Source organism: Hoplias malabaricus, chromosome 9 (genome assembly GCF_029633855.1).
Source record: "Hoplias malabaricus isolate fHopMal1 chromosome 9, fHopMal1.hap1, whole genome shotgun sequence".
NCBI lineage: Eukaryota > Metazoa > Chordata > Actinopteri > Characiformes > Erythrinidae > Hoplias > Hoplias malabaricus.
This window is the reverse complement of record NC_089808.1, coordinates 30,794,661-30,820,443: the sequence shown is the minus strand read 5'-3', so window position 1 is coordinate 30,820,443 and position 25,783 is coordinate 30,794,661. Positions and strand designations below refer to the sequence as shown.

Here is a 25,783-nt window from a genome sequence, read left to right as displayed (position 1 = left end):
AATCCAGTGATTTCCGGACTTGGATTTACCCAAAACTAGAGCCATAGTGCCACCAAGCGAAAGAAACACTACACAGAAAGAAAAAGGTCATCCTCTGCCTAGGAGTCTAAGGCACAGATATCCTCGAAACCACATCCGCCATAAACTGTTTACACCTCAAAACAAAGACTGTAAAGTGAAAATATATAACAGACACATCAACAATGCTTAAAAGGTAAATACCTTATAAAAGTACCATAAATCTCAAAATATGAGAATATTTATTTTTCATAACTTTAAAATACAAATACATTAGTTTAATATATTCATATATAAACATAGTACTATATATTGGGTGAATATTTTGCAGGGAATGTAACTTTTCAGGGAGTATTATTGTGAAATTTTATTTATCTATAATGCACTATGATGTCTATAGATTTAAAACACAATTTCACTAATTGAATCATTTACTACAGGATAATACTTAAGTGTTGTTTGTATGTACTATATTACTTATAATTAGTAATATAATGGTAAGTAATATATAATGTTTTATGATACACCTGTAGTGCATAGTGTACATATAAACAACTCTTAAATATTATCTCGCAGTAAATTATAGAAATTTCTGAAATATAGAAAATTTCAGTTGATCTAAAGGAAATATAACTGAAATCAATTTATATGTTTTTATGAACAAGGCAAAGACACAGAATTTTTGAACAATTTTATTTGATAGATACATAATGTGCAGCACTCAATGAGTTTACATGTGTTAGCATAAAATAACTTTTATAAACAATTAAATATACTTATAAATTCAATGCAAGTGCATTTGCTATGTATATATATATTCACGCAAGCTCTCAAATCAGCCATGTCTCTAAGACATAGAGTTCAAAAAGTTTTGATATCTGAGCAGGTATTATTTGGGTGGGGGATAATAGTTGTTGTTAGTGTGTATTGCACTTGTAGGAATGGATCAGACATAGCAGTGCTATGTCTAATTTAAACACTTCTATGCAATTGCTGGACTGAGAAAAGTACACAAAAAACTTCTGGCCAATATTCTCCTGTGTCCTTGGATTAAGGGCTAACACAAAACCAGATGAGCTCCTGTTTTTACATTTTACTTTACATTTATAAGGTGGGCCAACAATGTAGACATGTATAATAGAGTGGACAGGTGATAATTGGCTTCTTTTCCCTTATATTTTGCACAATTGCACAGGCTAAGGTTTTGCTATGTTGTGCAACTTACAGTTTGTGCCTAAGTTAATGAGGACTCTGAGTTAATTTCTGGTTTTGATGATAACATTGTATCAGTGTCTTTAGGTGGACTTTCATCCTTCGTCTGTGATGGTTTCTCACCTAGCTGATAGTAAATCTGCCTCGGGGGAGATGGGGATCCTTGTACTGGTAGCCTGGATCTGCCTTGGTAAGACTTCCAAAGCCGGCCATAGTAAAGATCCTCTTTAATCTTAGCGTATAGTTTTGCAGGGTCAAAGCCAGGGGTGATGGGTGTTTCTTGTGTCTCTTCCAGCTGCATACATAAAGATTAATTCATTAATCTTATACACTACATTATATCATTTGAGGCCAGAGCAATTACTATTATTGTCATATGTATTCAGAACGCATTGAAAATATAATAGCATAACAGAATGAAAATTGTTTAAGATGTATTAATACATTTGCAACAAGGCATCACACATATACAAATGACAACTTGCTGTACAAAGGGAGGGGACAGGTGGCAGAGAAGAGAACAAATTTCAGTTGGAATACACTCAACTTCAACTACCTCTTAGGACACCTTGCAATGCAATGTTTTTTTTTTTTAAATGAAATGTATATAACATGTGAATAACTGCTATCTATCCAGAAGCCTTGACTTAGAACTGTGGTGTATTGCATTTCTTTGTTGTTTCTAGCTGTGCAGTGTATAACTGTAATTAGGAAGTTAGCAGAGAAATTGTGTCATGCAATTATGTATAACAGTAATTTGCATCAAAACCCAGCGATCAAATGTGGGTTTGAAAAATGTGACACATTTAGTGCTTGTAGTATTGTGCACTGGTTTATAAACAGCACTGCCTGCAATTTATTTCAAGCTGCAAAACAGAACTGCTCTTGAAAGTGTCACAAGGTAACCTACCCTTTCAAAGACTCATGTAACACACTCAACTTTAGCTAATACAGCAAATGAGCATCTACTCAAATGGCACTGGTGATCTTCTAAGGGGGAAATGCTGAGGCCAGCCAGCTGGTTGAGTATTTGTTTAAAATGTTAAGAAAACAGCAAGCAACAGTGAAACAAATGAAGCAGAGCATGGTAAATATTCAAACAAACATTGCATATATGTAGCATGTCACTCTATGAAAGCAGAAAGACATTGTACTATGCCTGGATGAGTAGAACAGAAACACAAATAATGCAGAATTTCCACCAGCCAGTCATATTACCTTATGCATATTTGGTATCCCTTTTACATAGATATATATAGTTCAGAGCAGACTTATCAGCCCTTCTATATTTAGCTGCTTTTTACATTGTGTGAATGTAAATGATCTGAAAAGATTTGTCAGGTCACACTGTGAATGCTTAAGGCAGTTACACATTGAACATGATGCTGAAAAAAACAACAAAATATGAAATATTCAGACAGGTTAGTGAGTCCCTTGTCAAATAAAATTTACAAATTCATTTATCATCATCATCCAATAAATACATTTAATATACAATAACAATAATTCAACATTTTAAACATGAAGGTAGTTTGCATCAAGTATTAAGAATATAGATGTCAACATCTCTGGATTTTGGCCAAAATGTTTTTAGTTTTTTTTTTTCATTTTATTTTTTGTTTTGTGTTTTTCTATTTTGTGTTCATTATATTAGTGGTTTCCTCTAAGTTTTTGGAAATGTTTTTATTTATAATGGTCATATAAAAATCAGTGACCCACAGAACCACATTTAGGAGTCTACCTTTATAAAAAAATTTAACTTTATAAAGCTCTTGAAATTATTTTTTTGTTTTAAAAAGCTGACTAAAGCAGCTGGAAATATGCTTGCATGTCTGATCTGAGCTACAAAGGAAATGTCAACTCTTCAAATGATATGACTTATAATTATCTTTTTTTTTTTGTGCCTTTTGCCATGACTTAATGGAAACTGTAGCGATTGCTATCTATGTGTTTGAGAAAGTGCTGAGAAAAACATTGGCTAAAACCTCTTAACCACTGTACAAGTGAGAAAAAATAAAACACAGGAAATTCACACACCACAAATGTAAGCCTTCATCTCTAAGGTCAGTTTGATGCACCCCCATTGACAGAGATGACTGACATCAGCCCCTACAAACAAGCCTGGTTCTGTAAATGTCAGCTTGCAGTGTTTTTTACTTAATGATATAAACTAGATTTCTTCATTCTAAACAAAAACAGTGTCTCAGAAACTCAGAAAAGAAAGGCTTAGGTTAATTTGATATAATTTAGTCTTACCTGCGTAGATGCGGATGTGTCTGTCAGATATGCCTGTTGCACATTAAACACTTGTCTTCTAGAAAACAAGAGTTTTCCCCATGAAGATGTTCAAGTAAAGAAAGAGATTCTTTTAATTTACAAGATTCAAATATATTAGACATGTGCAAATAACATCCCTGTCCAGTAATAAATATCCTATTTATATTCCAATATGTATATCAACAATATTTATAAAAACAGGTTATCCAAACAAGTTTTCCTTTAGCATTTAACTTTAACATATTGTTGAAAACTTAAATCAATAAAAAACAACGTAAATGCTCTAAACATTATGTGGAATGAAATGTTGTTAACCTACACTGAAAGCTAAGAAAGTTTTTGCCATCCTCTGTAAATGTACTATATATTGCTGTTTCTTATTGAATTTCATGGGCCACATTTTGTTAAATAGAGTAAGTGGTGGCAATACCTTTTACAGCAGTAGCTGTGACAACAGGAGACAGTGATGACGAAGAACCAGAGTGAAAGAATGGAGCCGATTATCACTGCCCCGAACTGTGCTGGTACTCCCATCACATAGCCTGCACCCTGTGCCTCAGCTGAAGAAACACAATCATATACTCAGATAAAAACACACAGGATATCAGGACTGTGCACACAAGCACAAACATTGGTTATAAACATTTACCAGTTTAAAATACATATACATTGAACCTAATAGATTCTAAATTCTCAGAGCCTCATAACAGCTTTTTAGCCCACAGCTCTCAATTTGTTTGAAAATTTCCTGAAAACAAAACGTGTCCAAAATGACATAAAATATTGTTAATATTGTCTTTTTCATTTAAATTTGTATTGTGAGAGTGATGATTTAGGTATAATATTGTTATTGTTATTATTGCCACATCAAAATCACGTAGGTGTTTTATAAAATACAAATATATATTTTTTGCATGTTTTTACTTTTTTTTTTTCGAGATCTACTGTTTTGTTAAATATCAGTTAGAATTAGAATCACTATTAGCCACTGTGCTGGCACACATAGGAATTTGTTCTCTGCATTTAACCCATATTTACACACATACTAGTGAACACTAGTGAGCACACATGCCCTGATTGGTGGGCAGCCCTAGCCACGGCACCAGGGGAACAGTTGGGGGTTAAGTTCAAGGGCGCTTCAGTCATGACCTACCAGCTCTGAGGATCAAACTTGTTCCCTAAGCCCAGTTCCCTTACCACCAGGCCACGTTTAAATGCTGAGTGCTGGCAGTACTAACCCAAGGTGGGGAATGATGTGTGAAATGCATTTAGAGGTGTAATACTTTTCATGGTGTTCATGTGGATGATTTCTTCTTTGATGTGGGTACATTGCCGCAGGATCCCTGAAGGAAATGTCATGAACACACAGCAGATTTTAGCGCTCATATTTAACACTGACAATTCCAGAGACATGGAGGATTGAGCGTTCTTCTTCCACTCAGTGTGGACTTTCATGTGCTCAGGCATATTGCTACCACCCTGGGGCAGAAAGGAGCCTATGTTTGTGCGGTTAGAGTCTTGCAGACTCTCCCAGTTGATCTGAGATATATTGTCTTCACCGGTGAACTTGCAGGTCACATTTAGGCGGGATCCCTCCAACATCTGACTGATGTTCAAACTGCTGTTAGAATTACCTGGAAGAACAGAAGAACGCTTGAGTTCCAACTTACAAACATCTAAGTTGCATTTGGGAATTGGATATTTGAATATACCAGGCTGTTAACTAATGAATACGATTACACTTAATTCAGGTGCTTGTCTAAATATCCACCCACTACACACTGAAATTACTAAAAAACATTCCACAAAAAGTGATTTATTATTAATTGTTATTATTATTTAATTCTTAACAATTCAGGGCTTTTTGGTAATACCTAATCTGCTATTAAAAATGTATACTTATCTATAGAAAATATAGAATATTTACACAGTTCATGGGCAAGTTCGCCTTTTTCTCCAGAAGAAGTTAAGAACTGAGCTAATATATGCATTTGAAAATAGTAAGTAACTGACACTTAGTGGTTTATAGGTGTGAAACAAACTATATTAAGCTTATGGACAGTAAGGCCACACCCATGTAGGGACCAGCAATGGAGTTTTAACTGGCTCATTCATTCAGTCATTCATTCGTTGCCTGTAACTGATTGTATCTAAATTGTATCCAATTCAGGGTTGCAGTGGGTCCAGAGTCTACCCAGAATCACTGGGCGCAAGGCAGGAACACACACTGAAGGGGATGCCAGTCCTTTGCGGAGCAGCACACACTCACACACATTGACACTTTTGAGTCGCCAATTCACCAGTGTGTGTGTGGTTTTTTTTTTGGGACTGCGGGAGGAAACCGGAGCACAGTTAGAATGTCCCACCCATGAACAACAGACTGTGGTTAACTGGATTAATTAAACTATCATTCTATTGCTACATTAGTCAGTCTATAATCACACTTGAACTTGAACATAGAGGTCTGCACAGGCCAGATTTCTTAATCACACTCCCGCCCACTCCCACTAATCTGTCCTCTTCCTGCCTGCCTGCTCCCACCCTCACAGTAACATTTCACAAAAAAAATAAAATCTCAGACAATATTTTACAGCTCCTTTAAAGGGACTGGGGTGTGAAAAAACATCATGGACTTTAAATTTTCGTAAAATGTGACATGGAGGTGCGCACATGAGCAAAGGCACACACCAACACACACAAACCTATGACAGGCACACTCGTACCTTTGAGCACACGTACAAACACACTCGAGAAGCCCACTGACCGTTTATAGGCTCCTCCATTTCTGCAGCACAGTGTTGCACAATTCCACGTGTCCATGTGATTGGTTGGTTCACAAATATTTTTACTCATGTTGATTGTGCATGATAATTATGTGATTATTATTGTGTTTTTATTCATGAGCTACTGCTACTGTTTATATAGTGCCACTGCTACGATATAAGAAGAAATGACCTACAAATGAAAAATCACAGAAACATCTTATACCACACTCATTTGATATTTTTTGGTTGTTTTGATTATTTATGTTATTGCCATAAATAGCATGCTTTTTTCTGAGCATACTTTGAATGTGGTTTCCGAACATGGACCAAACAGTATATTGTAAAAACAGACCATAATTCATTTGGCCTGTTTTTATTTACACTTAGTGCTATACACTATGTGAAATACTAAGCACTAAGCACTGAAGTACTAAGTCACTGTACCCTCTATTTTTAAAATGTAACAATATTAGCACATTGTATACAGTTTTCCAAGTACTGTAAAATATATCATATCAAATATATCATGAAAATATGCTGAAAAAATTGAATTGTTGGATCTTTGGTGTTTGTGTTTTTTAAATTTCAGCTGTTGATCAGGACATTGTCAGAAAAAAAAAATCCTGTACAGATACATTTTTGTTCACTAAAAGTACAGACTTCAAATATACATCAATGGTAATCAAGTCCAGCAGTGTACAGAAAAATAAATAAAGAAGCAAATGTACACAAATGTGCTTTTCATGTGATGTTATCTCAAATTGTACTCAATCAAATTTTATCACTTCTCTTACGAAGTAGTTGTTGAAAAAAGTATTTACTTTTTGTACTATTTTCTCAAGTTTATTTTTAATCTATATAATAAAATATATCTACATTTACATTGCACATGCCTAAGGTGTATAATATGTATCATACTTGAGTGCACAAGCTTCAAAGCAATTTCACTTGTTTAAAACTATTGAAACTTTCAAATGTTATTAACTTAAGGGTTTATTTGAAATTTGTGATCCTCACTTGCCTTTTCTGGACCACTTTATTTGATGCTTATTTATACAAGAACATTACTTTTGTTCAAATAAGAATATCAAATGTAAAAGTACTTTGAGTTATAAAAGTTATCAAGCTATGATGTTTGTTAGTTACCCTCCACTCTGACATAAATTTCACAACTGAAGAAGGAAAATATGTGATTCAAACTGATCACATATCATGATGCTGATGCTTCGTATTAGTGTTATAAATAAAAGGTTCTTATATATTCTTATATATATATATATATATATATATATGTGTGTGTGTGTGTGTGCGCGCGCGTGTGAGACTTTGCTTGTATTGGCATTAATAGTTTTTACAGTGTGTTCAGGGGTTCAATGTTTCAGTATTTTTGATGTTTTGTGTTTTTGTTTAAACATTTCATGAAGAACAAACCAATAAATATTTTCATAACAAAACGTAAAACATTTAATATTCCATATATTTTGATTTACTTTACTTGAACTTTATCAATATATCAAGCATGTTTTTAACACAGATTGTACATTAGAACATACCTGAATGCAGAAAAATTATGACGATTAACCCTCGCAGAAGCATCTTATTCATGGCGCCACTTTGATGCAGACAATGTCAGGAAGTATTTTTTTCCAATCTCTGTTCAGCCCTCTTACAGGCTTAAAAAGGCAAGTATGTAGAAGAACAAAATTTTTCTTTAAGATAAAATAATCTTAAATACTTTTATGAAGTGCTTCTATTCTAACTTCGTCCGTGTTTTGTTTTTCTCTCTTCCTCCTGTTTTCTTGTTTTCACTCTGATCATAATTTGTCAGATCTTCAGAGGAAGGAAGTGATGGTGAGCTGTCTTTTACATGTGGGAGTTTCCATAAAGCTCAGTTGTTAAGCTGTAACTGAACATGCAAAAACTGCCACACAGTCTGTGTTGAAGGTTAAATCACACAGCATAAATCATAACATACACTGAGTTGTTCTAGGTAACCCTACGTGTAATTTTAGTCACTATCTCAGAAACACCTACCCATTTTAAATGTGAAAAGTGTGTTTTATAATATAGCAAATCTGGTTCTTAACTTTTAATCTAAAGACACTTAAAAGATTTAATTTGAGCAAGAAAACTTGTTTAAGCAGAGAAAGCAGTGGTTATTTTAGTTTTCATGGTTTTAAATAGAACCAGTGCCTTTATAAAAGAACCCTTGAATAAAGAAAAATTTTTTTTGAGTGTGTCATATTTGAATGTGAGTGGTTCACAGCACAGGGTTCCTAGAAGCACCAGTGTAAATATATCTGTAGGAAATGTACTGTCTCTTCTGTATAAAAAGGAGAAGAAAAAAGTACAACAAAATGGCTCTCACCTCTATGCTTGTGATTAACCTTTAGAGTTTATTATTAGAAAGACACTATGTAAACAGAGCAACAATAGTTATGTTCTGTCTTTGTTCTTAGTCAATGTTCAAACTTTTTAATTAGTGTAAAAATAAATAATGGCGTATAATTTTTTAATATTTTTTTTAATATGAATATTTACAGCTAAATGTACATGTATGACAGAAATAAGCATTTCTAAATCTATTATCAGCAAGGAACTGGAAAATCATGGACAACTGAACAAAACATTCTTGCTAAAACATAAGGATCATGTATTCAGTGATTAAAAATGCAGAGTAAAAGAAAGGATTTCATACTATAAATGTTGCAAATGAAAACATTTAGATTTAGATTGTTTTCTCCACTTGACAATAAAAGGGATAACTCCCCTTTAATCAACATTACCCTTTGCTATTTCATATTTGTGCACAGTGGCTTTAAAATTCTAATACAAATGTTTTAGACCACATTAGTGCCCAAAGAGTTATCAATACTGCTGTAAGTTCTAATACTATTTGAGTATATGCTGAAGTTTTCATACTATACCTGTACTAAAGATCTATAAATGTAAGACACTTGAATGCAACTGCAAATTCCAGATGTGTAAAAATAGCTCATTTTATTAGTATATCACTTTAAAATAGAACATAAAACAGTTATTAGTATTACATTTCCTTCTGCAACATTCCTGACCCTACCCAGTTACAACTTATAATTATCATTCTACCTTTTATGAATCGATCAGGTGTGTTGAAGCATTCATTCATTGAATCAAACCGCTTACCCAATTCAGGGTCGCGATGGGTCCAGAGCCTACCTAGAATCACTGGGCGCAAGGCGGGTGCATGCATTGTGAACACACCCTGTGCAACACACTCACATTCACTCACACCTATAGACACTTCGTTGTCCAAGTCGCCAGTCCACCTACCAATGTGTGTTTCGGATGAAACCCACGCGGACATGTTGAGAACTCCTCACAGACAATCACCCAGAGTGGGGCTCGAACCCCTCCACCTCCCTTGAGCTGTGTGAATGTGACACTATCTGCTGCGCCACTGTGCCATTCTTGTGTTGAGGCAAGGAGTAGTGAAACAGCACAAAAAAAAAAATCCCTCAAAAGGTAAAGCAGTTGCTAGAATTTCAAGTCATACATTTGATAGTCCATATGCTCCCTTAATCTTCAACAAATTATGAATGAATCTGCATGAATGCATAAATATGCAGTGTGTGTGTGGTGTTTACAGTCTGACAGTAATAACTGGAATGAATGGTATTCTTTCTATAACTGACTGAATACCAATCTCCCTCTGTAACAGCAATTCCAATCAACTGCTAAAACAATAGCTAAACATGCAGCTGTTATTGTTGTTGAGTATGCCCTGTCCCCCATCTTTTTTAATCAATTATACTGTAATGTGATAGCTTACCAAGGGATGGGTTAAAACCAAGGAACCCTGAGGGGGCTACTAGTGGAGTAGTTTGTTAATGGGCTCAAGTGCAGATGTGTGGATGAAAGCCTGATGACAGGCTTACAGAGGTGCCCAATAGCTGGCAAAAAGCCTTCCAAATCTGTAGGAAGCCCATGAACCCTAACCACATGCTGAAGGGCAGTTTGGTGGTCTCCTTGGCTGATAGATGTTTGGTAGCCCAATGAATTTGCAGGCTTTAGAAAATCTGTCAACTATAACTAAGATCACAGTGTTGCCTTGGGATACTGGTAATCCTGTGACAAAAGTCTAAGGAGAGGTGAGATCATGGGCGTGAAGGAATGGGCAAGGAGTGACGTAGGCCTGCCGGTCACGTTCTAGGCTTTTTGTTTTTTGCACAGATCTGGCAGGCAACTACATAGGCCCAAACATCTTGGTCAGTCTTGGGCCACCAAAAACGCCTTTGGACAAACCCCCGGGTGCGATTGATGCCTGGGTGTGCTGCTGCATGTCCCCACTGTATGACCAAGACCCTTACTGAAGTGGGGACAGAGTCTCCTTGGCGGTCCTCCACCTGGGTGAGGTTTGCTTTGGAGGGCAGTTTGAATCGCAGTCTCCAAACCCCAGCATAGAGGAGCCACAATTCAGGTCTCAGGAATTAAGGGCTTCAGAGGAAGGAGGATCCCACTGCCGAGAGAGGGCAGCAGGCTTAGCATTGCTAGAGCCTTGATATGAGAGAATGAAATAAAACCAGGCAGCAAAAATCGTCCACCTGGACTGATGGGGCTTTAGGCGTTGGGCCTGTTGGACATAAGCCAGGTTTTTGTGGTCAGTCCAGATCTGGAACTGATGTTTAGCCCCCTCTAGCCAGTACCTGCATTCTTCCAAGGCCAATTTCACTGTCAACAAGTTCCCTGTCAATAAAATCAATATCACTCTGCACGAGTGAGACAATGAGAAAAGGTGGCACAGGGGTGTAACTTCTTGTCAGAAGCTGAACACTGAGACAGTACTGCCCCTACACCTATGTCTGAAGCATCTACTTCCACCAGAAAGGGAAGGTCTGGATTAGGAATTATCAATAGCATATATCGACAACAGAAGTTCAAGAGATACAAGTGGGAGCTTTAAGGTTCTTGCTAAGGAGAAATCAATAAAATTGCCATTCAGCTCCTGAATCTACTAATGCACTGAGGTGCTTCTCCTGAGCATGTTCCCAAGAGATGTTGGCATTGAGAAACACCCCAGAGACATGAGGAGATTGGTTAAAGTCCGTCACAGGTCTCCTGGTCTGTGACAAACTTTGCCTTTCCCCGACAACTCGGGGCAAGTTGATCGCAAATGCACGGGTTGCCCACAGTATAGGCATCTACCCTCTCGCATGCGGGCTTCTCGTTCCTGGCGAGACAGGTGAGTGTGCCCTAACTGCATGGGCATCTCAGCCTCATCAGGTGACTCTGGGCATGAAGGGGAGGTGATGTGGAAAAAAAAAAAAAAAAAAAACTCTGCGAGAACTCAACTATTAGTCCTACGACACTCTCACAAACAGTTGTCCAACTGAGTTTCTCACTTAACCTCTGCTGAAAGGCTGCTACCAATGCAGATGAATTCTAGCCACTTTCCGCCACCAGTGTGCAGAATTCAATTGCATAATCAGCCACAGATCTTTTTCCATGCTGAATGCGCAGAAGACGGGAACCAGACTTCCTTCCACAGACCGGGTGATCAAAAGCCTGGCACATTGCAGCAGTAAACATCTGCTTGGAGCTATATGCCATTCACCCTCATGGCCGAAGGGTCGCTGGAGCGAGGGTGAACTGCTGGGCTGTGATCCTGCAGGATCAGGAGGCTGGTCCTGAACAACCCAGGTCTCATGCAGGCAGCGTCGATTCAGTTGTATGAGATCAACCAGCGCACCCTCTGTGTGGTAAGACTTAAGCTGACTTTGTTTATCAAAATCTTCAACAAGCACTGAACAACAGCACTTTTTTTTTTTTTTTTTTTTTTTAATAAAGGCACAACAGCATCCAGAAGAAACAAGAGCAGACAGTGTTGGCGATGGAGATTCCTCTCTGCCCAAGCCAAGCCTCACAGCTGCTGTTCTGAGCCAAGTGAGAACGTACCGGAGGAGTACCCTACCTCCCCACTCCTCTAGACCTGTCGGGGCAAGCTGTACAGCGAAAACAGCCTGCTACCGCAGCTCCTACGTCTGCTCCGCCTCTGCCGGTGCCACTGCCATGCCAGCCACAGGCTCCGGCTTCCTCACAGACTCTACTGCTTCTTTAGCCTTCGGCACCTCTGACAAACCAGCCGGCACTTCTCTTGTTTCAGCCAGCATCTCAGCCACTCCAGCCAGCCCTTATGCCAGGACCTCCCCAGCCAGCACAGCACAGTACAGACAAGGATGAACAGATAAAGAACAGGGACACAGCTTCTCTTGACCGGAGTAGCGTTACCGGGGCCTCACCCTGGAGCCAGGCCTGGGGAGGGGCTCCTTGGCGAGCGCCTGGTGGCCGGACTTTCACTCATGGGGTCTGGCCGGGCTCAGTCCAAAGGAGTAACATGGGTCCACTCTCCCATGGGCCCACCACCTGTGGGAGAGGTAGTAATCCAGGTCTGGTGCATTGTGGATCGGGTGGCAGCCAGGGTCAGGGGCCCTGGCGTTCTGATCCTCGGTTACTGAAACAGCCATCAGGAGTGTTCGCCACGATTTTCAACCTGCAACAAGCTGCAGTTCCCACCTGCCTCAAATCAGCCACTATCAACCCAGTGGCAAAGAAAAACAGTGTGCTGCCTAAATGACTACCACCCGGTCTCCCTAACTCCCATCATCTCTAAATGCTTTGAGAAACTCATTATTCCTCATATCAGATCTGCCATCCCACCTGATCTTGACCAACATCAGTTTGCCTACAGGACCAACAGGTCGACAAAGGATGCTGTGAGAACAGCTCTCCACTCAGCCCTCACTCATCTAGAACAGAAATATTCATATGTAAAGATGTTGTTCATGGACTTTGGTTCAACCTTTAATACAGTTATTCCACAAAACCTGGTGAAAAAACTGGCGATCTGGGCCTGAGCAGTTCACTATGTTTATAGATATTGGACTTCCTGAGCAACAGACCCCAATTCGTCAGGATGGGAGACCACACATCCTCAACTATCATCTTGAACACAGGCACCCCACAGGGATGTATCCTCAGCCCCCTCCTCTACTCACAGTTCACATATGACTGCTCCCCCATTCACACCTCCAATAATATCAAGTTTAATGAGACCACCATTGTAGGACTGATTACAAACAACGAGTCAGCCTACAGGGAGGAGGTCCGGCACTTGAGAGTATGGTGTAGGAATAACAACCTGGAATTGATCCCTAATAAAACCAAGGAGATGGTCGTGGATTTCAAAAGATCCAGCCGCACCGAGACCACGGCTCTCCTCATCAATGGAGTGGAGGTTGAGTGGAGCACTTCAAGTTCCTTGGAGTACACATCTCTGCTGACCTCTCATGGGCCCTCAACACCCAATACCAAGTGCAGAAGGCACAACAAGACACTACTTTACTACTGAAGCACTCCCACCTCCCTCAACACTTGATAGTGAACTTTTGCAGAGCCTCCATCGAAAGCATCCTGACATACTGCTGCACAGTTTGGTTCACCAGTTGCACAGCACAGGACAGACCTGCAGTGAGTGGTGAGAGGTGGAAAGAGGGGAAAAAAAAAATCAAAGTAACTTCATTCCCCTCCCAGTGACATTTACAACAGCCGACTCCAGAAAGAGGCTATCTGCATTTCAATGGACATTACTCAACCTGGACATGCTGTCCTCCCCCCACAACTTTAACCAATCCATCCTGATTGATAATCAGTAGAATCAATGGACAACCACTCATCCTAATGGACAAGCAATTGCACACAGCACTTTTAAATAAATCCTGTACATATTTTGTAGTGTTAATACCTCTGAATAATTTGTGTTGTTTTGCACATGTATCGCTTAACTGCTGCCCGAGAGAGGTTAAATCGCTAAAACTGCATTTCACTGTTTTAACACTGTTCTTGAACATTCCAGGGACGAGTTAAAACCAAAAAACCCTGAGTGAGCTACTAATGGAGTAGTTCGTTAACAGACAAAAGTGGAGAAAAACAGAAAATGAAATTCAACTAAAAAACCAAAAGGACTTCCCAAATGAAAGAAGGAAAAGCCAACTAAATAGGCGAAGATGTCAAACCAAAAGATTTAAGAAATAAAGAAAAGCAACAAGTTTAGAAATTAAATAAAAGAGATTGTTGTGTATTGTTCATGCATTTTGACCCTTATGGCATTCTGTCCTGTACCAGGCAATTGTAGTTCTATGCTTAGGTATTGTAGTTTATATAAAGGAAAAACAACCTCAGTAAAAAAGGAACCAGTGTGAGAACCTGAACTCAAGCCTCTCTCTGTTTATTGGTTGTTAAGTGAATTAATTGCTACGATACAACAAAACTGGTGACGAGGATAAAAGTTAGGTACAGATAAAAGTTCTGGAGCACAGTTGAGGACTAACTGAGCTACTCGTTGTGCATTTCACACGCAAATTCATCCGTGTGGAGTTAGCGCTTGGCGGCTAGGCTGTGCCACAGGGACGCAGTTCAGGGACGGCGCTGACGGGAGTTCAGAGCAGACAGGGTAAACACTTGCGGTAGTAAGAACATAAGGCACTGCTAATCCTATATACACGCACGTTGAAAAAAAAAAAAAAAAAAAAAAGAAAGAACGAAATGGTGAGTGTATTTGGACACATTGGACTATTTGACGAGTCTGCGGAGTCTTGGAGCTCATACACAGAACGTTTTGAGTTCTTTGTACTGGCCAATAGCATTAAGCCTGAAGTGGTAGTGCCCACATTTCTCAGCGTAATGGGTAGCAAAACCTACAATCTGCTGCATAGCCTACTGCAACCTGAGAAACCTGGTGATTGCTCCTATGATACTATTGTAAATACACTGAAAATGCATTACTCTCCAAAGACCCTCATCATAGCTGAAAGATTCAGATTTCACAAACGAAATCAGGAAGAGGGAGAGTCAATATCACAGTTTGTTGCAGTTCTGAAGCAGCTGTCAGAACACTGAGTTTGGACGTACTTTGAACGACACCATAAGAGACAGGTTAGTTTGTGGCTTGCGCAGTGAGACCATTCAGAAGCGTCTTTTGACAGAGAGCAATTTAACGCTAGAGAGGGCAACTGAAGTGAGCACATCCATGGAAATGGCAGCCAAAGAATCTCAACAGCTAAGTGGATCTGTGCAAGTACACAAAGTGCACAGGGAAAAACAAAAACCCAAGGTGAACAAACCATGCTACCGCTGTGGTAAATCTGGTCATCAAGCACAGGAATGCTGGTGTAAAGACATGACTTGTAGACATTGTGGAAAATACGGGCATATTGAACGAGCATGCAAAACAAAGAAGCCAGTTTCGAACAAAACCACTGAACAGAGCAAAGTTGGTTTCAGAAAACCTCAAAAAAAGCAGGTATATCAAGTGGAGGAGTCAGTGGAGAAAAAGTGACGAAACTGATGATGAATATTTGCAGGTAATGTCAGTCTTGGGAACCTCTGATGGTTATTGGGTGACACCCCTGCTGGAGGGAGAACCAATACTGATGCAAGTGGACACTGGTGCAGCAGTATCGCTGGTTTCAGAAAAAGTCCACCAGGAGAAGCTGCAGCATCTAAGGCCAAAGGCTGCTAATCTGACGTTAAGAACATATACTGGTGAGACTGTGCCAGTAAAAGGAGTTGTGGATGTGATGGTTGCACTCAACAAAAGGTGAAGTTGCCTTTGTACATTGTGGCTGGCAATCATCCATCACTGTTAGGGCGCTCCTGGCTGGAAAAGATTAGGCTGAACTGGCAGGAAGTGCACATGGTTGCAAAAGATGGTGCAACTCTTCCTAGCATACTGAAGAAACGCAAAGTATTCGCAAAGGAGCTTGGAAGCATGAAAGATATCACAGTAAAGCTGAGTGTCAAGCCAGACTGTAAGCCAAAATGTCTGAAGGTGAGACCTGTTCCCTATGCTATCAAACCCAAGGTTGAAGCTGAGCTGAACCACCTAGTCGAGGCAGGAGTACTGGAACCGGTTAGTGTGAGTGAATGGACTACACCCATTGTCCCAGTCATTAAGAAAGACGGATCAGTTCGAATCTGTGGGGACTTCAAAGTCACCATAAATCCAGTCCTGGCTGCTGAACGATATCCACTTCCCTTGATTGATGATCTTTTCGCTAGTCTTTCTGGGGGCCAGAAATTTAGCAAGATAGATTTGTGCCAAGCTTACTTACAGATGCATGTAGATCCAGACTCACAAGAATTACTGACTATTGTAACACACAAGGGACTCTATAGGTAGCGAAGGCTTCCATTTGGTATTACCTCAGCTCCAGCATTGTTTCAACGGGCAATGGATCAGATCCTCAGTGGGCTGACGGGTGTACAATGCTACCTTGATGATCTTCTGATCACGGGCAAAGACGATAGTGAACATCTCAGAAATCTTGATGCTACTCTTCAGAGGCTACAGGACTATGGTCTTCGGGTCAGAGAAGATAAATGTGAGTTCTTCTGCCCATCAGTAGAGTACCTTGGCCATGTGATTGATAGCACTGGTCTTCACAAGGCCCCATCAAAAGTCAAAGTAATTGTTGATGCTCCATTACCACAAAATGTGAGCCAGTTGTGATCCTTCTTAGGATTACTGATGTATTATTCAAAGTTTGTGCAAAATTTGGCAAACATACTGCGTCCACTTCATGAATTGCTAGCTAAGTCAAGACAGTGGAAATGGACCGACAGATGTCAGAAGGCTTTTAATGAAGCAAAAGTAGCCTTAACTGAGTCAAAGGCCCTCACACACTTCAACCCTTCTCTGCCGATTCAGTTGGCATGCGATGCATCTCCCTATGGGGTGGGTGCTGTTGTGTCCCATATTCTACCAAATGGGGAGGAAAGACCAATAGCTTTTGCATCACGGACCCTGAGTAAAGCGGAGAGCAACTATGCACAAATTGAGTGTGAAGCCCTAGCAATTGTATTTGGTGTCAAGAAATTCCACCAAATGTGCAAGTGCAAATTCATTCTGCTTACTGATCATAGACCACTGATTTCAATCTTTGGTAGCCAGGCTGGCATTCCATCACTTGCAGCCAGCCACATGCAGCGATGTGCCTTATTATTGTCTGCATATATGTATGACATCAAGTACCGGAGGTCTGAATTTCACTGCAATGCTGATGGCTTGTCTAGGCTTCCCTTGCCCATAAAGCATGCAGAACACCAACAAGCAGAAATCTTCTATTTTAAAGAGGTGCCTGATGCTCCAGTGACTTCAGCGCAAGTGCGAAAGTGCACACGAACTGACCCAGTCCTGTCAGAAGTGCTGGACATTGTCTCTTGTGGGAGAAGAGGAGAGATGACAGAAAGTCTAAAGCCTTATCTGTTCAGAAGAAATGAGCTCACAGTTCAAGCTGGTTGTTTGCTGTGGGGTTTTCGAGTGGTAATACCACCATCACTGAGATGCCAGGTGTTAGAAGAACTTCACTCAGGACACTGTGGAGTTGTGAGAATGAAAGAGATTGCTCACAGCTACTTTTGGTGGCCTGGGCTAGATGCAACAATAGAGAAGAACGCAAAGACTTGTGTAGCTTGCCAGAAACAGAGAAATGTGCCACAATTAGCCCCTCTACATCCATGGGACTTTCCAGATGAGCCATGGCAGAGAATCCATATAGATTATGCTGGGCCTCTAGAGGATCACATGTTCCTTATTGTTGTGGATGCTCATAGCAAGTGGCCAGAGGTGGCAGTGATGAAAAGCACAACGGCAGAGAAAACCATTGAGGCACTCAGGTCAATCTTCAGTCGTTTTGGATTGCCAAATCAGCTTGTGAGTGATAACGGATCGCAATTTTTGTCGGAAGAATTCCAGTCTTTCTTGAATGCAAATGGAATCAAGCACATACGATCAGCACCTTATCACGCAGCAACGAATGGGCTTGCTGAGAGATTTGTCCAGACGATGAAACAAGCTCTTTATTCATCTCGAGGCAATGGTTCTCTTAACCGTTGACTTAACACATTTCTGTTAGCATACAGAAACACCACACATGCCACTACAAAGGTTACTCCAGCATTTGCCATGTTTAACCGACAGCTCCGCACTAGATTGGACCTCCTGAGACCACCAAGCACAAGACAAGTGGTACAGTCACAACAGAGAACTCAAGTGGATAGACATAGCAAAGCAAAGAGTTTTCAATCAAGGTGAGAGTGTTCTGGCACGAAATTACAGCAAGGGTGCAAAATGGGTTCCAACTACAGTAGTTACACAAACTGGTCCTGTTTCCTATACTGTTCAAATACAAGACAATGTGATTTGGAGAAGACATGTAGACCAACTGTTGTCTTCAGCAAAAGCCAGTGATGACACACTTAAGGTGGAATCATTTGACTTTTTACCTGATGTCTGTGTTAACCAGGAACCACCTTCTGAAAATCAATCAACAGAGTTGGATAAAGACCGGAACCAGATATGCCCTCATTCTCCAACACCTGTCTTAGAGCCGGATGCTTCTACCCATCCATCTGCGAATGTACCATCTGAGCCTACTGGACGTCGTTATCCCTCTAGAATCAGACGACCACCTGAGAGACTATTTATTCTAGTGGCTAACCCACACCGTTGGGGCAGAATAATCCCCAGGGTTCAGCCGGGAACTGAGGTAGTCAGCCCTCTTTCCCTAGTGTTCAGTACTGGGATTGTATTTAGTTCAAATAAATAAAACTAGGAAATATTTGTATTAGTGGTGGCATTCAAGGTAAAGGGGAAGGAATATGTTGTGTATTGTTCATGCATTTTGACCCTTATGGCATTCTGTCCTGTACCAGGCAATTTTAGTTCTATGCTTGGATATTGTAGTTTATATAAAGGAAAAACAACCTCAGTAAAAAAGGAACCAGTGTGAGAACCTGAACTCAAGCCTCCCTCCGTTTATTGGTTGTTAAGTGAATTAATTGCTACGATACAACAGAGATAAACAAAGAACAAAAGACTCAAGAAGATTTCACAGGAGAGAGACCCAGGAGAACACTCTAGGGCAGCGGTCCCCAACCTTTTTTGCACCACGGACCGGTTTCATCTAAGAAAAAATTTTTTCACCGACCGGCCTTCATATGCTCAGGCCTTGCTCGATAATCGTTAATGACGTAATCTAATAATAAATCATCCGCAGTGGTCTTATGTCAAATGCAAACATCAACAGACAAACAACCTTTTGTTCATAAATTAATAATCAACAACATCTCTGTAAACGAAAATATTTATTTTAGAACGAAAATCCTTTCTAATAAGAAATAATTATAATAAACTAAACTCGATTCAAGTGACATTACTGGTCATTTCTCTATAAAAGGGTGGACACGTCAATCAAATAATAATAATAATAATGTCAATTAGTGAGAGCCCTGAGCATGTTTATCTGCAACGAGCCGGTCCCATCTCAGAATAATGGGAGACAGTGACATCCGAAGTGTGTTCCGTACGTTCAGTCTGTTCCGTAGTTTCGTTTTGGTTGCGGTCACTACAGAAAATCCTGCTTCACAAAGATAGGTGGTTGGAGATGGAAGCAGGGCTTTCAATGCGTTCTGGGCGATCTCAGGGTTATTCTGCCTCGATTTTAACCCAGAACACTGGCACAGTTGTTGTTTGAAACATACTTTTAAGGCCACCGTCATTTGCAATGTCCAGCAGTTGATCCTCTTCTAGCACGGACAGGCTCCATTCACCAGGTTTGTTTACAAATGGGTCGCAGATCCATTCTTTCGCCATCCGTGGGTTACGCACGTATGCGTCTGTGCGTCATTCCGCACAGAAGTCACTTTTCAAAATAAAACATCAACATTTAGACTGATAATCAACAACAACAAAAAAATAATCAAACGTTCTGTGCGACCCGGTACCGGACCGCTGCTCTAGGGACTTTACCAAAATTACCGGCTAGACTTGTGTGGCACTTTTGAAAAGAGATACCCAAGACTGAGCACTGAGGTGTGTGTTGGCTTTCCTTAAGTAGGAGAGAAACAGGTGCTGCTGATTTCTCTTAACTAAGGTGTGTTGGCTCCATGTCTCCCTCTGCTGGCTGGGGTTGGGCAACTGGGCCCCTGTTTGAACCCTTACATATACATAGAATATCCTGTACCAACTAACCAGTGAACTCCTGACAAATTACACAACCTCATCTGGTCAAACTAATTCAGCCCTAGTTTTGAGTAGGCTACATAAAATGCTGAATTTAGGTTTGTGGACGTCCAGAATTAGAAGTGTAGATCAATGGTTTACATGTAGCACAGACAGCTACAGAATCTCAACTGACAAATAATAATAACACTGAAAGATTAAAAGCAATGGTAACATATTCATTGAAATTATGCCTTTTTTGTGTTGCATGTCACATATAAATGTACCATTTGTAACATACATACATACATTTTCTTTACCGCTTCTCCACCATTTGTAACAGGCCTATGGTTATTTAGAAAGAGCCATTCTTATAGACATAATATTTTTACAATGTTGCAGAGATGTACAATGAACCACAATTGTAACTCTAGTAATTAATAACAATCTGTCTTTTTTGTAACAGTTTTACTGTGTCTTGATGCCTTCATTTGTTTGTTGAATTTGATTGTTGAAGAGTTTCAAACTCAGTGAAACTCCACAAAGGTAGATTGATGAGTCATTTCTTTTATCAGAATGCTGTCTTCTTCCTGATGCTGGTTAACAAGCATGTGTCATCAGAAAAATCTTGGTCAAATAATTATGTATTTTATTGTTAAATAAGTGTAAAATATATATAATTTTTTTTTTTTTTTTTAAATAAGTCTTAACAGAAGGCACATTCATGCAGAAGACTTTTTTTTTACTTTGTGGAAATAGAAAAAAGCAAAACAGAGCTGCTGTTGTATAATTTAAACATCTGTGCACAGTTTAGTTATGCTATATTTTCCTATGCTATACTTTCTGTTGTGAACACTAACAAAAGGACGACTCACCAGTGACTGTAGTGTCAGTGATACTGTCAGTGTTACAGCTGGATTGCTACGCCAACAACATCTGTCTGTAGCATTTTAATAGCATGTAAATGAAGATGTAATAAAGAATATCCATAATCATCAAATGTTCACCTCATCAGGTCCAATTTACCATATAGAATATCTATTTGTTAACACCTCCAAAGGCCAGACCACATTTTCATCTGGATCACTTGCTGCAAGGACATCAATCTTTTGAGCTTTAGGGACTGCAGAATTGCACTGGTGTATGGCTTCCAATAGCTTTGCCTTTGCTTTGGAAAAATGCTTTCTCTTTCTTTGTTTTTTTTTTTTTTTTTACTTTTACTGTCTAATGAATAGGTGCACAGTTTTGAGCACTGTTACTCATCCCAGGCACTTAGTTTAACGACAAGGTCACATTTTATTAGTTTACTTCCAATTGCAAAGTTCCCTCAAAGCAGAAGAAGAATTAAAAACATTGCCTCAAAGCCAGTGAACTCTGGCCTGTGTTGTTTGCAACACTTAACAGATTCACTTATTTGATTTTAAGCCTAAATTCCCACATTATATTATGCCTGCATAGATGTGTATGCCAAACAAATATGTGAGGTTGTGTTTCTTTTCCCGAAGAGTTCCTACGGAGTCCCTAAAATCTCATGCTGGAAATAAATTTTATTTAGAGACTTAATTCGTTCCCTCAGTTTAGTAATTCTTCCCTCAGTTTAGACATGACACAGGCTATGTGTTAGGACACACGTTTAATTTCTCCTGTCCATTCCTTATTTACACGTTTCAACAAAAACATTACAACCGGAAACATTAACAGTCCAGGTCGAGGAGAGCGTGAATAAAGGCAGAATTTTTAAAAATGTTCAATTTTTGGACACGTTTTTAACTGAGCATTCAGCTGGAGGCGGGAGAGTGGGCTCCTGTGCTGCACATAACAGCGGCCAAAATCACATCTCATTCTCAAGCAAATTATTCAGTAAAATGGCCTGCTATTAAATTTATTTATCGATTACCACATACAAAATAAAATAAAACATAACGGGGCTTTTGTGGACAGAATTAAGCCTAAACCGAGGAAATTGAAATCAGGCAATACCTCAAATCGTCCACAAGAGGGCACCCTCAGATTTCATTTGACACCTCATTCAATGTAATGGGGTATTGCGTGATAATATGACACTTCGGGGATTTGTGACCCCGATTTTTGAAAAAATAAAATAAAATAAATAAAAACAACACTTTTACACACCTAGTGAGTTCATTATTGCTAGTGAGAACCTAACATTGCCTATTATGTGCAGCACAACAGAAGCCCACTGACCCGCCTCCAGCTGAATGCTCAGTTAAAAACGAGTCCCGTCGGATTCAGAATTCTGTCTTCATTCACTCTCTCCTCGACCTGGACTATTAATGTTTCCGTCTATTAAAACATGGTTGTAACGTGTAAATAGGAAATGGACAGGAGGGATCAAACGTGTGTCCTAACATAGCCTGTGTCATGTCTGTCTAAATCGAGGGAACGGAATACTAAATTGAAGGAACGAATTACTAAATTGAGGGAACAAATTAAGTCTCTAAATATTTTTCACCATGAGACTTGAGTCCGTATCCAAACTGCCCCTCAACGGTTTTTCTGCAACTTCTATTTATTTGTTATTTAGTTTTTTTCTTTTCTTTTCTTTCTCAGCCTTGTATGGTGGAGTGGGCTCCCCCAGTTTTAGTGGTTAACACTAAGGCAGTTTTTGAGTGGTCTCCTGGCGACACCCTGTGGGCGAATATATACTGCGCGAAGGACTTCTTCAGCTCTATTCCTGTGACTAAAACTTACAGCAGTAATACATGAGGACTTTATGTGCCCAGCAACATAAGGCACGTAGAGTCACTTACCTCATAAATTCTTGGACAATTCGTTGGTAGTGTTGGAAAGTGATTAATTTCATATTAATTCTATATTTTATTCTGATTCTCTTATACTTTGTTTAAGGTCACTGACAACCTCAACCAACACCTCAATCCAACAGTAGGCTTCAGAAGTGTCCTGAAGGTAAAAAACATTGCTAGACTAGAGAAACAAAGTTTTGCACTGAAATCAGTATTTTTAGATATGTCTCAGGATACACTGACAACCCCTACTGTACACTGAAAATCTGTTTTACCACACAATTTAAATGGAGATGGCAACATAAGCTTCTCTTAGTGGGCCAGACGATTCCAACATACCTGAATGCAAGACCTCGTCTTGGCAATGAGCTGTTGGAGGTAATATGCTGCTAACACGTCTTGTGCATCAAGCTTTCCTAGATTATGAAGTGACTGCTATCAAAGGAGAAAATTTGAGGCCATTCATTGCTGGAATGTGTGCTACAAGCTAAGCTATTCGAGTTTGGTGTGATCACTCTTGAGGAAGCTATTAAAGTAGCTAGTGAATGAAAACACACCTTCAGTGTCCCATGACTTTTGTCAATCACATCTAGTGACTTATGTTTATCACATCTTTCCACCCATTTTTGCTTCTGTCCATAGCCTTGCAACCTCTCCTAATGACAGGCTAGTAGACCGGCTTAATGATCTAACTTTGAAGGTTGACAAAACTCAATCAGTGGTAGCGTTGCTGACCCAGGCAAAGTCATGTCAGACTTACCCTGTTCAGTCTCCTGACCATATTGTCGCATATCAACAGAGATCACCTTCAGCAGAGAGAGATAGGGATGACCATTAAACTACACATCCCAGTTGTCAGCATTCCAGAACATTTGATGAGCTCTACACCAGAGGATGACTTACCTCTTGCTCTGGTGACCGTTGTAAGAAATTACAGCATGGACCCAAATGTGACTGGCTTAACTTGCTGCAATCAACAATATTAATATCATAATAAATGTTCCAAACCAGTGTGTCTTCCTAGAGATAGGTTGACCATTTGGCATATTTAGTATATAAACAGGCAAAGCAGGAAGAGCCACAACAGCTCTCACTGTGGGACCAGAAGACCTAATCAATATCAAAGGAAGTTTATTACTGAGTAATCAACAACCACCACAGACAAAGTGAACTAGTCTAGACATGAAGGTGATATAACTCAATACACATTAAGTTCCTCACAGATGACAGGGTTCCATGTGTATTGTGTTCCTTAGGAGGAGCTGAGATGGAAGGCGGTATTGTCAAACTATATAAGCTGTGTTTTTCTATTACTCAATGTTCAGTCTAGCTCCGCTGAACCCATGGTACATCTTTGTATCTTGCAACTGCTTACTGTAATAAAGGTTTTCCATTTTTCATCAATTTTTGAGAGACGTCCCATTTTTTCCTACACCGTCATAGTCGATTCTCTCAAAGCCCTATTCCAAGTCAGTCTCACAAGTGGAGCTATGAGAAACCTTCATAGAGAGAACACACTGATCGGCTTTAGCCCTAGCAGGAGAGCCCATAGATATGAGGACTCTGAGTCAGCCCAGGGTACCTTGAGTCATTACACTAGGGGTGATGGCAGCCCACATACCAGGTATAATCGGCAAAGTGGTGAGGAATTTTACAAAGGCCGTTCCCCTAGTCCACAGCTTCCCCAAGCATGCCATGTACAGTTTGCTGATAGTGAGCACTTGGGAAATGGATGGTAGAGATGAGGGCCAATCTGAAGCTAAACATACTGTGGCCCACCTTCACACATAAAGGTCAGCACCTGAGACAACATCATGGACACCCTATGTTAGGGGAATAATTGAAGATCAAGGAGTCAGTATTTTCTTGGAAACTGGTGTTGGCTTGTCATTCATCAGAGGATCATTACGTCAGCACATTCCTACACTAAATGGTCTTTCACTGCTAAAGAGCTTCCAAGTGATGCACACACTCACAGGTCAGCACCACTTGAGCATCTTGGGCTATTGTCTGTGTCACTGTGTATGGCACTTACATTCTCAGTGTAGACATATATGTACACTATTAAAACTGTAGCCTGGGAAGTGGATTCTAAAAGGACAGCAGCACTGGTGCTGTTATCCAGCCAGGTTTCTGTTAAAAGCAAGAAGTCTAAATTGTGCAAGGTGATAAGTTGTGATAAGCAAAGTGATAAGTGTGCAGGGTTCAAGTTTGTTTTGAAAACATGGATTGCTGACATTATCACTAAAGCAGCATGGACCCAATAAGTATCAACCTGTCTGATTATTTGAGGTGGCCTCTTGCCTTTCATTGGAAGAAGGTGGGCGAAGCTCTTATTGACCATGAGATAGAGAGCAAAGTTGCCTATCTGATGACAGCCTTTTTCTTTGAGTTGTTGTAAGCTGTAGGGGAGTTTTGTTTAACAGATCATTCACCAGGCTGAGCTTCATCGAGGCAACTTTAACTAACTCCTTGAGCGGTGAGTGTAGTAGGGAAGAGGAGGGTTGCTGTGTCCTTGGGGCCGTAGATGGTAGCCGAGGGCCACAGCCCAAAACATTTTGTGGATTGCACTACACCCCTGATCCAATTTGGCAGCTACTGTATGTACTAGTAGCTTTCAATGTGTTTGTTTCTGCAGGAAAGCCTTATATTTTACTAGAATGTTTTCCAAGGCCAGAACTGTACGTTCTGGTCTGAGAGGTAGAGAA

General features: G+C 39.9%; 1 protein-coding gene across 3 annotated transcripts; it reads right to left on the bottom strand.

The window, feature by feature from the left end:
* Window positions 1–708: 708 nt before the first annotated feature.
* On the bottom strand, window positions 709–8,069 carry si:ch211-196f2.6 (immunoglobulin domain-containing protein). 3 transcript variants are annotated; one of them, XM_066681881.1, is made up of 5 exons: window positions 7,826–8,069; window positions 4,746–5,141; window positions 3,938–4,067; window positions 3,487–3,544; window positions 709–1,525 (listed from the first exon to the last, which is right to left on the bottom strand). In XM_066681881.1, the coding sequence occupies exons 1-5, from the start codon at window positions 7,875–7,877 to the stop codon at window positions 1,253–1,255; spliced, it is 909 nt and encodes a 302-aa protein (XP_066537978.1). In that variant the 5' UTR covers window positions 7,878–8,069; the 3' UTR covers window positions 709–1,252. The 3 variants fall into 3 exon arrangements, with proteins under 3 accessions (XP_066537978.1, XP_066537980.1, XP_066537981.1); XM_066681883.1 differs by having other exon boundaries at window positions 3,487–3,541; XM_066681884.1 differs by having other exon boundaries at window positions 4,791–5,141.
* Between the last annotated feature and the right edge of the window lie 17,714 nt (window positions 8,070–25,783).